This window comes from Danio rerio, chromosome 10 (genome assembly GCF_049306965.1).
Source record: "Danio rerio strain Tuebingen ecotype United States chromosome 10, GRCz12tu, whole genome shotgun sequence".
Classification (NCBI taxonomy): domain Eukaryota; kingdom Metazoa; phylum Chordata; class Actinopteri; order Cypriniformes; family Danionidae; genus Danio; species Danio rerio.
The window spans coordinates 37,882,553-37,894,745 of record NC_133185.1 but is presented as its reverse complement, the minus strand read 5'-3'; the positions used below and the strand labels follow the sequence as shown (position 1 = coordinate 37,894,745).

The following is a 12,193-nucleotide window of genomic DNA, read 5'->3' as shown; positions in this document are numbered from 1 at the left end:
TGATAGCACCATACAGTTGCTGTAGATTTATCAGCTGCATATCCGTGATGTGAACCTAATCCCAAAGGTGATCCATTGGATTGATTTTGTGTGACTGTGGAGGCCATTTGAGTACAGTGAACTCATTGTCATGATCAAGAAACCAGTCTGAGATGATTTACGCTTTATGACATGGTGCGTTATCCTGCTGGAAGTAGGCATCAGAAGATGGGTACACAGTGGTCATAAAGGCATGGACATGGTCAGCAAGAATACTCAGGTAGGCTATGGTGTTGACACCATTATACCACCACCACTAGTCTGAGCCGTTGATACAAGGCAGGATGGATCCATGCTTTCATGTTGTTGATGCCCAATTCTGACCCTATCATTCGTATGTCGCAGCAGAAATCGACACTCATCAGACTAGGCAACATTTCCAATCTTCTATTGTCCAATTTTGGTCAGCCGGTGTGAATCGTAGCCTCAGGTTCCTGTTCTTAGCTGACAGGAGTGACACCTGGTGTGGTCTTCTGCTGCTGTAGCCAAACTGCCTTGAGGATGGACATGTTGTGCATTCAGAGATGCTCCTCTGCATACCTCGGTTGTAACAAGTGGATAATTGGGTTACTGTTGCCTTTCTATCAGCTGGAACCAGTCTGGCCATTCTCCTCTGACCTGTGGCATCAACAAGGCATCTGCGCCCACAGAACTGCCGCTCACTGGATATTTTCTCTTTTTCAGACCATTCTCTGTAAACCCTAGAGATGGTTGTGCATGAAAATCCTATGGCACTAACAACCATTCCACGTTCAAAGTCACTTAAATCCTCTTTCTTCACCATTCTGATACTTGGTTTGAACTGTAGCAGATCATCTCTGACCATGTCTACATGCCTAAATGCATTGAATAGTAGCCATATCATTGGCTGATAAAAAATTTCCATTACCGAACAGTTTGAAAGGTGTACCTAATAAAGTGGCCAGTGTAGTGTAGGTATCACAAAGGAATTATCATTATATATAGATCAGTGGATCAGTTTCGTTACAGTCTATGATCAGTATCCACTGATATATATTATAGATATATGTTCTATATTATTGATTAGTGGTCGTATAGCAATACAAAAATACAAATATGGTTATCACAATAATATTACATACAATATGTTGTGCCTTGAGGGAAATGTTATATCACAAGAAATATCATTATCCTTGTCCTCAACAATGTCACATATTTTATGTAGTTTCTATGTTTCTATTAATGATGATGATTTAATTTAATAAAACTATTTAAGTAGAAGGCCGTAGTGTATGTGTGGGAATGAGTGTTTATGGATGTTTTCCAGTACTGAGTTGCAGCTGGAAGGGCATCTGCTGTGTAAATCATATGCAGGATAAGTTCATTCCGCTGTGGCGACCCCTGATTAATAAAGGGACTAAGCTGAAATAAAATGAATGAATGAATATTTAAATAAAATACAATATTTAAATCTTTTTATTCAAAATAAATACATTTTAGCTAAACAGAATGAGGGATACTTACAAACTGTATATTTCCCAAATCTATTTTTTTTTTCACGAATGCAATACCAAACATATAATAGTATAATTATGCTGTTGTTTAGAGAAATTGTATTATTTCTCAAAACAATGTACTATTACCGCTTTTATGTTTACATTTCTAGTTATATTATTTTTGTTAAGTGCTTAAGCTATTGTTCTCTTCAATATACAGTATCTTTATTATTAACAGTTGTTTAATAGACAGTTATTCGTAGTGTTTTAAGTCTAAACATTGTGACATCGTATTTTTTATTATTTAACTAGATCAGAAAAAATATCTACCTAATTATTTTAGTATGATTATTACATGAAAGATTAAAAAAACAGCTAATAAAATAAATTTATGTAAATCACAATAAAGTAAAATTAAAATAATTTAATGAAAGTGTATTTAAAACTTTGTATTCCAGGTCAAAGCATTTTGTGTGTGTTTTATTTGCTTTATTTTGCCCAGTTTGTTTAACTGCCCCGTAAAACGAGCAAATATCAACTCTGCCCTACATAAACGCTTAGCCAGAGGAAATGCGCGTACACAAGTTACGCACGTTTGTAAATCTCTATTTATGTTTACGCCGATAGCGGAGTGATATCTGAAAACATTCCGGCAGTGCGCTTTTACCTACGCCACCTGCGTACGCGTTTTATCAGCGCACAAGAGCAGCCTCACATCCACCTGACCGGCCGACAGACCACACCTCTCGCTCGGGGTGCGCTGTGCAACCCAGCCGCCTTTCTGGACATCAAAACAGTCGCTGACAGTGTGGGCCTTCATCTCCACCATCACCGAGCCTGCTGTCGGGTGTGTGCATGCAGCATAATGGAGCAGGAGAAACCCCGAACGGAGAACCGCCTCCGCTTTCCTTTAGCGCTGCAGCTCCGCTCCAAATGGCAACATCACGGGTGAGGAGGTTCGCGCAGGAGGGGCGGACGGTCCCTCCTCAGCCCAGAGTGATGGTGGTGTTTTCGGCTGCGAGTGACTCTGAGAAACCGGGGGATGCGATGTCGGGTGCGGACAAAGGAGAAGAGGAGTACCGCAAACCAGCCATTCCTGTCGCTAACCTGAATCTAGCCAAATCCCTTCGCACTTTAGACGCACCTGAGGAGGTAAAGTCGCCGCGGTTTAACAGGGGATGTGCTATTTTTATCACTGTACTATAAATGTGATTAAACTGTAAGATACCTGTGAGTTTAATTGTTTTTTTCTTATAAATAAGATTAGATCATCTGGAAAATCCGCGTCAAAGTTTTCCAGCGCTTTAATCATAGCCGTTTCCATAGGCAACAGATGTATTGAGCGTGTTTGCCTCCTTATTGGCGCTTTCTGATTGGTTGATTTTGCCAGTAGGGCGACTCTGATTGGTTCCCGTCGCGTGTCTGTCAAAACATTGGCTGGATTAAAGTAATCACGCTGTGCGAAGTCCTCGCTAAAGTTGTCGCCGCAGAGTTACTGCTGATAAACCCGATGTGACCTGTTAGGATGTGTAATATGGTTAGGTTAACACCTTTGTTTATCATTTCTAACGGGGTTTTAGAGGAACTTCAAATGTAACAGTATTCAAAGGAGACTTTAACCCTTTAATTACCTGCTCTACCAATAGTTGACCATGTTTTGACTGTTTTAAAAAAGGGTTAACACACACAGCATTGTTGTTTTACAAGAAAATCAAACAAAGATAATCATGTTGCACTACTACACTTGAAGAAAACATGTTAAATGAGAATCTGAAATATTTTATGGCATACGTCAAAAAAATAAAGCTGATTTAGCGTTAAAAAATTTTTATTTTATTTTTTTTTTTAAATAAATTGGTCTTACACTTTATATTTACTGATTTTTCATAGTATATGTATTAATTCTGGTACTTTTACCATAAACCGACATTTCAACCTCTACAAAATAGTTGATATTTTTGTAATTATGGGAGGTTGAAAAAATGCATTAAGTGTGTTAACTAGCGACATTATGAGTTAATAAATGCATTCCAAAAATGTTTTTGTTGGTGGGGCAGGTGAAATATGTTTGTTATACAGTACCGTTTAAAATTTGAAGTCAGAAAGATTCACTATATAGGCCTATATATGATTTAGTACTGTTGAAATGGACACAATGGACAGAAAATACATTTATAATGTTAAAAAAAGAAAAAAGAAGTGCTGTTTTTTTAAAATGTTATGAATCAAAGAGGGCGACGCAGTGGCACAGTAGGCAGTGCTGTTGCCTCACAGCAAGAAGGTCGCTGGTTCGAGCCTCAGCTTGATCAGTTGGTGTTTCTGTGTGGAGTTTGCTTGTTCTCCTTGTGATCGCGTGGGTTTCCCCCACAGTCCATAGACATGCGGTACAGGTGAATTGGGTAATAAAGTATGTTTCTTTTAAAAAAAATCGTCATATTAGAATAATTTCTGCAAGATCATGTGACACTGATGGTTGGAGTACTAGAAATCCAGCTTTGCCATCACAGTAAGAAAATAACATTTGAAAATGGGTGTTTTAACCCTTATGTACTTTTGGGGATGTTTTCATCCACTCTGGAGTGCTTTTGTGTCTTAATTTGGCCACAACTTTTTCTGTTTTAGCTAGCAGAATACTTTTTGGTGACAAATCTTATTTTGAGAAATTCTTTGAATTTATTAAAAAACTCAACGATACACTCTGGGCAAATTGACTACCCTTTTGTAATGTTAGGGATGAACACATCCACTGAATTAAACTGCTGTAAAAGTGCATCAGATTAATGTTATTTTCATTTTTCTGTAAATTAACCTCAGTCCTGATCAAAAATACTAAATTGCTTAGAAAATTACAGGATTTTAACTGTTTAATTGCCAAATTCATAAATGATGTCATTTATTTGGTGATTAAACACATAAATTGACATATTTTCAATATAAAAAGTAATTGTGGGCTGGATTTATTTTTCCTTTTATCAAAGTCTTGGACATGTGAAACAACATTGCCTTTAACACTGTTTTTGATTAATTTTATTTTTTTCTTCCTAATTTACTGTTGGTGGCTGTTTTTGCCCCATTGACTTTCATTATAACCACATTTTATTATTACGCAACCATAACACCATATAATCATGCAATTTCGATTGTAGGTGGTTTCCCCTGTTGGGAAGAGGTAAAATTAATAATTTTTACTGTTGATCACTGTTGATTACTGTTGATACTGTTAGCACCATTAAGCCTTTAGAAAATCCTGTGCGAATAAAAGCTTAATTTCTGGATTTTATATGGAGTATAACATGCAAACTAAAGTGTGTGTGTCTATGAGTAAGAGTGACCTTTACGCACTTACCTAGATGTGTGTGAGAGAATCAAAATATGCATCTCGGCTATCAGAACTACATGGAGTAAACAAAAACAAAGTCTGTGTATTTATGCATCATCAAATGTGGGTATAATGGAAGTCAATGGGGCAAAAACAGCCACCAACAGAAAATTAAGGAGGAAAAAATGAAAATCTAACAATGCATCAAAGCCAGTGTTGTTACTAATCATTCACATGTCCAAGACTCTGATATAAGTTAAAAAAATCCAGTCCACAGTTACTTTTTATGTTGAAAATACATGATTTTGTGTGTGTTTGTTTTTTTCACCAAATCAGTGACATCATTTATGAATTTGGTAACAAAAGAGTTAAAATCATGTAATTTTTAAAAGCATTTAGTAGTTTGGGATTAGGGCTTAGGTTGATTACCAGATTTCTTCAAACAAGATTGGTTCAATTCAATGGATGTGTTCATCTCCAACATAACAAAAGGGTTGTCAATTTGAACAGTGCACAAGGGTTAAATAATAGTCATATTTTTCACTATTACTATCCATTCATTTTGCAAGGGCTAGTGATTCATCGTTTTTATCACCAGTTGACCCTGTTGTTTATTAGATCTATATAGTGCACTGCATTGAATTAACTCATATACTTATAGTAGTTACATGTTTTTCTTACATTGATTATTCTATTGGCCTTATTTTGTAAGTCGCTTTGGGTAAGAGGATATCCCAAATTATTAAATGTTAAATGACAGTATGTTGTAATCCTTGTTATGACTTTAAAAACATAAAAAAATTCTTACCAACCCTAACCTCTCGATAGCTAGTGAACATTGAGACTGATGTAAAAATGCTATTTCCGTCGCTCCTCTTTCTCCACAGTTTCCTGAGGTCATCCCCTTGAATGTAGGAGGAACATATTTCACCACTCGCCTGTCCACCCTGCGACGTTATGAGGACACTATGTTGGCCGCCATGTTTAGTGGCCGCCACCACATTCCCCGAGATGCAGAGGGACGATATTTCATCGACCGGGACGGAACATATTTTGGGTAAGTGTTTAGATTAGTGAATATCTGATTATGGTCGCTGCCTAGAATCCAGAAATACAAAGTAAACATTTTGAATAGCTGAATATAGCGTTTGGTGGATTACTTAAATAACTGCTTGATATCCAGTTAAAAATGACATGCTTATATGAAGCTTTGTATATACTTCTCTGGCTTTAGGGATATTTTGAATTTCTTGCGCGAGGGTGAGCTGCCTCAGAGGGACCGTGTTCGTGCCGTGCACAGGGAAGCTCAATATTATGCTATTGGACCTCTTTTGGAAAACCTGGAAGACACACAGCCTCTCACTGGAGAGAAAGTGCGACAAGCTTTTCTTGATCTCTTGCCCTATTATAAAGGTAATATAAATTATTAGAGGCTTAACTACATAATAATGTATAGGTTTTTGTGAGAGCACAATTTTTCACATTAATATATACACTACCTGAGAAAAGGTCTTGTCACCTATCCAAGTTTTAGGAATAACAAATAATACTTTGACTTCTAGTTGATCATTTGGTATCAGAAGAGGCTTATATGAAAGAAAAAGGCCTCTAGATTATACTAATTTTACCAAAATAATATATGATCATTTCTTGATTTCCAATTATTTAATTAGGACAGTAACGTCTGACTCTATCCAGACAAAAGACTTGTCACTTAACAGAAATGATGTCCATCATCAACAGAAATAGAGTTCATCAAATTTCGTTGGATTCATCTTCAATGCCTCCTCCTTCATCTTACCCCTGGCATGCTCAATAATGTTCATGTCTGGTGACTGGGCTGGCCAATCCTGGAACACCTTGATCTTCTTTGATTTCAGGAACTTTAATGTGGAGGCCGAGATATGAGAAGGAGCGCTATCCTGCTGAAGAGTTTGCCCTCTCCTGTGGTTCGTAATGTAATGGGGAGCACAAATGTCGTGATACCTCAGGCTGTTGATGTTGCCATCTACTCTGCAGATCGCTTGCGCACCCCAATACTGAATGTAACCCCAAACCATGATTTTTCCTTCACCAGACTTGACTAATTTCTAAGAAAATCTTGGGTCCATGAGGGTTCCAATAAGTCTTCTGCAGTATTTGTGATAATTGGGATGCTACTCAACAGATGATTCATCTGAAACATCCACCTTCTGCCACTTTTCCAAATGATCAACTAGTAGTCAAGTTATTATTTGTTGCTCTTACAACTGAGATTGACGACAAAACTTTTGTCAGGTAGTGTAGAGTTATTGGAGTTATTATAAGAAAAATGATTGTGAGCTGCCTGAAATTATAAATAACCGCAATTTTTTTAAAATTGTAGTCTTCCTGCACAATTCTATGTAGGTTTGTAACACATTTGCATAATACCAGAATATGCTCGTTATTGACTTCCTGCAAACAGCGTCTAATTTGACACTCATGCTGTGCTGTTGTACCTGAAGGGTCCCACTTTATATTAAGTGGCCTTAATTAATATGTATTTACACAGGAATTAATAGTTTGTTACAATGTACTTGTTGTGTAAATACATGCATTTACAGTGCACTTATGCTTGATTAAATACCTGTATGTAATTACATCTGTAATTAACTTTTGTAATTACATTTGTAAATACACTGTTGACCATCCCTTACACCTTAACCTACCCTTAAACCTACCCATGCCACCAAACCTGTCCATAACCCAACCTCTATCCCAACTCAAATGCACCACAATTGTTCTCAAATACATTAGAAACACAGTAAGTACATCGTATTTATTTTTTGATGTAAGTACATGGTAGTTAAGGACTCTTAATATAAAGTACGACCAAAAATTATATTTCTGTTGGCTGTTTTTAAATAATATAATTTTGTAATGATATTAAAATGCAATAAAAATACAATATTTTTTAGATCTAATTCAGAGAAAAAAAAAACAATGTCAAGCTGCAAACATTCATTCATTCATTCATTCATTTTCTTTTCGGCTTACTACCTTTATTAATCTGGGGTCGCCACAGCAGAATGAACCGCCTACTTATCCAACACGTTTTTACATAGCGGATGCCCTTTCAGCCGCAACCCATCTCTGGGAAACATCCACACACACACAAACACACACTCATTCACACTTATACATTACGGACAATTTAGCATACTCAATTCACCTGTACGGCATGTCTTTGGATTGTGGGGGAAACCAGAGCGCCCGGAGGAAAACCACGCGAACGCAGGGAGAACATGCAAACTCCACACAGAAACGCCAACTGACCCAGCCTAGGCTCGAACCAGCAACCTTCTTGCTGTGAGGCGACAGCACTCCCTACTGCGCCACTGCATCGCCAGCTGCAAACATTTAGTCTTTAAAATACTACAAATGAGGGAAAACCTCAGCAGATATTCTGACTGATTGGCTGTTGTTATTTTTCTCTCTCATCTCGAATTCCACCATAAGTATTTATTTTCAGCCCTGGGTTTACATTTGGGCCGCTATAGCCAATACCAGAACAGCAAGAGGCGGGGCTAAATATAGTAAGGCCCCATCTGATTGGTCAAATTTAAATAAACAACCATTGCACAATATAAATGTAAGTTATCACATCTGCGATAGGGATTTTACACATACTATTGTCGCGATAGCGATAATTTTATTATATATTCTGCTGCCCCAGTTTTTCGTTTTTGTTGTCGATTTGTCAAGAAGAGGCTGTTTGTTTGTTTTATTCATATATGCTAATTCTACACCTGCATTACTGCTGGTATCACTGTTTATAAGTGCTGTAAGAACACTTTTTTATCAAACTATGTCACCAATCAGAGAATGGGACATTTGGCAAATCAAAGCAGGTTAGACAGATTTTCGAACAAACCATTTTAGACACTGTGAGAGAAGAGATGAGGCTACAATGTATATTTAGAGAAAATGAAAGTGATTTTTTTAGTATATATATTTAGACCTTTAACAAAATTCAAAATGTTTGAAGTAGCAAAATATGCCACTGCCATATATATATATATATATATATATATATATATATATATATATATATATATATATATATATATAATTTTATTTTTTTCCAAAAAAAGTGTGACTTTTCTTGGCTGAGGCTAAATTAAATGTGTCCAAACTTTCATAACTTTATAATCAGGCCTGTAGCCAGGGGGTTTCAGGTGGTTTGAAAGACCCACCCCTCACTGACAAAGGTCCAGAATTTGTCCCATACATCAGCTCATTTGTCCTATTTTGACTGTTATGTCATCATAGACAGTGAAAATAACCCATCAAAAAAGGTTTTAAGACCAAGCGGAATCCTCCGTTGGCTGTCGCTTCGGTCTGACTTCAGCTGATCAGTTTTGGCCAATGCACACAATTATTTTTCATGAGTTCAACATCCAGCTGTGCAAGAAAACATACAATCTCATGTAAGTGAAGTCATGTTTTGCTCCTGTTTTTAATAAAGTAACTTTTCATCTAATTCTTGGGCCCTATTCTTGAAACTGACCTATAAAAAGGTGTGAAGCACCAAAAGCAGCCCACATTAAAATGAATTTGAATACTAATTTGGCTATTGTTGTGATATATGAATTTTCGAATGTACTTTTTGGGTTATGATGACAAACATACAAGCTATTTTAGCTAAAATAGTGCTTAAAATGTCGCTAACATGCAGTATTTAAACCTCATAATTAAATAGTATCCTAAATGAGGCCTATAACTGCAAAAAGGTCCACTTTTTGAGAGAAAAAAAGAACCACCCCGTTCACCAGGCTGGCTGTGGGCCTGATAATGAGACATGATATTGTATTTTGTCATATCATTATCTGATAATATATTGTTACACCTTTAGAAATCATAAATAAAACAAGTAATTTTGAATTGACTAAACATTGCTCCTTTTTCTGCTCTAGAAAATCTCGAGCGCATCGTGGAGATCGCGAAACTCCGTGCCATGCAGCGGAAGGCACGCTTTGCGAAACTGAAGATCTGTGTGTACAAGGAAGAGATGCCCATCACCCCTTATGAAAGACCGCTGTTCAACTCATTGCGTTTTGAGCGCTCTGAGAGTGAGGCCAAGCTGTTTGAGCACCATTGTGAGGTCGACGTGTCCTTCGGGCCCTGGGAGGCAGTGGCGGATGTTTATGACCTTCTGCACTGCATAGTAAGCGATCTGGCAGAGCGGGGAATCTCTGCTGACCAGCAATGCATCGGCGTGTGCGACAAACACCTCATCAACCACTACTATTGTAAAAGGCCCATCTATGAGTTTAAAATCACCTGGTGGTGAAGGTGAGGTGTTTCATCAGTAACAGAAAGGGATGTTTGCTGTGGTCTACATGAAACCAGCAGGACACAAAACGAGTGGAAGAAACTACAAGCTTCTGAATAAGATGGCTGTTATTATTGCTGTTGCTGTGGTTTGCAACCCCAAATTTCCTTTATGGGCAGCTCTATTGATTTTTTGTTTTTGTTTACCTTCCTTGTTCCTTTAGAATAAACCCGAAATTGTTTAATTCAGTTGTAGATCTACAGGGGTTTTCTGGAACGTCCTCAGAGGAAGTGAACTGATGTGAAACAGTGTTTTTTTTAATTATTATTATTATTATGACATCTCTGCAAAGTATGTTTTTGTGTTAGATGTATTGAATGTATTAACAGTTCGATCAAGACTCAATCAACTGCACTCCTAATGGGAAATCGGAAATTTGTCATTGCTTGTGATGCATTTCTTCAGAAGGAAACCTTTCTCCTCTTCAGTATTTTTGATATTGTTTTACTCCATTTGTTTTATTTATATACGTTGGACCTGATCTGTGTTATGTTGCCAATAATGAGCATTATAGATCACGCAATCTAAGCAGAAGCTGACTTAATTTAGAATACAAAGGTCTAGCATTTATAGCCACCCAAAGCTTCACATAAAGCCTTCAGAAAAAACAACACACCCCTAGACAAGCATTACATTTATTTTTTAATTTAAAAACACTTTTGTTTTTAGAATAAGCTTTTAGATTGAATATAAAATGTCCTAAATATGAGTACATTTAATTAAAACGATACTATACAAAGACTGTTAGCCAACTTTCTGCAGGTTAAATAGCCTATTTTGCTACTTTGACACTTTATGAAATTATTTTCTGCTGCCAAATGCATTTGTTCATGCTTGCCATAACCCTCAACGATTGCATTATTTGTTATTTCATCCATCTGAAACCTCTATTCGTTTCGGTCTGAGAGCTGTGAAGGCCACACGAAGTTGCATGAGCTCTCTTGTGTTTTGGCAGCAGAATATGTCACAGCCATGCTTCTGATAATCCTAACTGAGCTCAACTTTGTTGCTCAATCCGATGCATATTTGTTCTGTTGTACATTTGATGAAGACAGTTTGTATTGCATTATTGTACTGGCTCTTATTGTGCTGATAATAAACCATATATTTTGCAATCTATTAAAAGCATTTGCCACATATTTTGAACGCTATGAGATTGTAACTTTATAAAAAAAATTTAATGTTTTTGTAATAGTTTTTTTTCTTTCTTTTTTATTATTGGATTCAAAAACAGTCAATAATAGAGTGCAGAAACTTGGAACATTAGAAAAAAATGTTGTTACAATCTGTGTTATACAGATAAGAAAGAAGAAGAAAAAAAAAACTTTTTGACTTTTAAAAGACTTTTTGTTTTTTATGCTCATTAAAAACAAAATATATGACTTATAGTCAATTTAAAAAATAGCCAGAAAATGATTTCCCCCCAAAACTTTACACATAAATTTACAAAAAACTTACCCATTATAATAAAACGATTAACAATGTACTGAATGCAAGATTTAGAGTTGTAATAAAAAAATATTACGCCAAAAGTATTTAAACAAATATCAACATTTGTCTTTATATGGTTCGGTCCAAAATAATTTAACAATTACATTCACAAGAAAAATGCACAATGATTTCTTCCAAGTCACAAAATATACTTTTGTTTTTTTTAAATATCTTATGTACTAATTTTTTTGTCTTTCAAAAACAATTTAGGCCAAACTCAATCCAAACATAATTTTGCACAAACTGACTAAGACATATCAGATATACAGTGAATCAAATATAAAGCCATAAAATTTACACAAAACAAAAAACTTATACAAAATACCTTGCAGACATCACAAAGAAACCATGTAAGGGGTTAAATAAAACCATATTCTTGAAACATATCATACAAATGTCTAGCCTTCTCACCCTTCATTACTTTTTAAAGCTTCTACATGGGTGGCAAACTCCCCTTTAAAGGCAATCAATTGAGGAGCTGTTTTCAAAATTTTGCATTTATGAATGAAGAATTAAGGTAAAATAAGTAAA

At 36.2% G+C, this 12,193-nt stretch overlaps 1 protein-coding gene across 1 annotated transcript; it reads left to right on the top strand.

Annotated features, from left to right (window-relative positions):
• Positions 1–2,206: 2,206 nt before the first annotated feature.
• kctd7 (potassium channel tetramerization domain containing 7) lies at positions 2,207–11,290 on the top strand. The gene is given in 4 exon segments (NM_001045333.2): positions 2,207–2,648; positions 5,703–5,872; positions 6,050–6,228; positions 9,753–11,290. Coding segments are annotated over 4 exon segments (1,023 nt in total). The 5' UTR covers positions 2,207–2,351; the 3' UTR covers positions 10,130–11,290.
• The last annotated feature ends 903 nt before the right edge of the window (positions 11,291–12,193 follow it).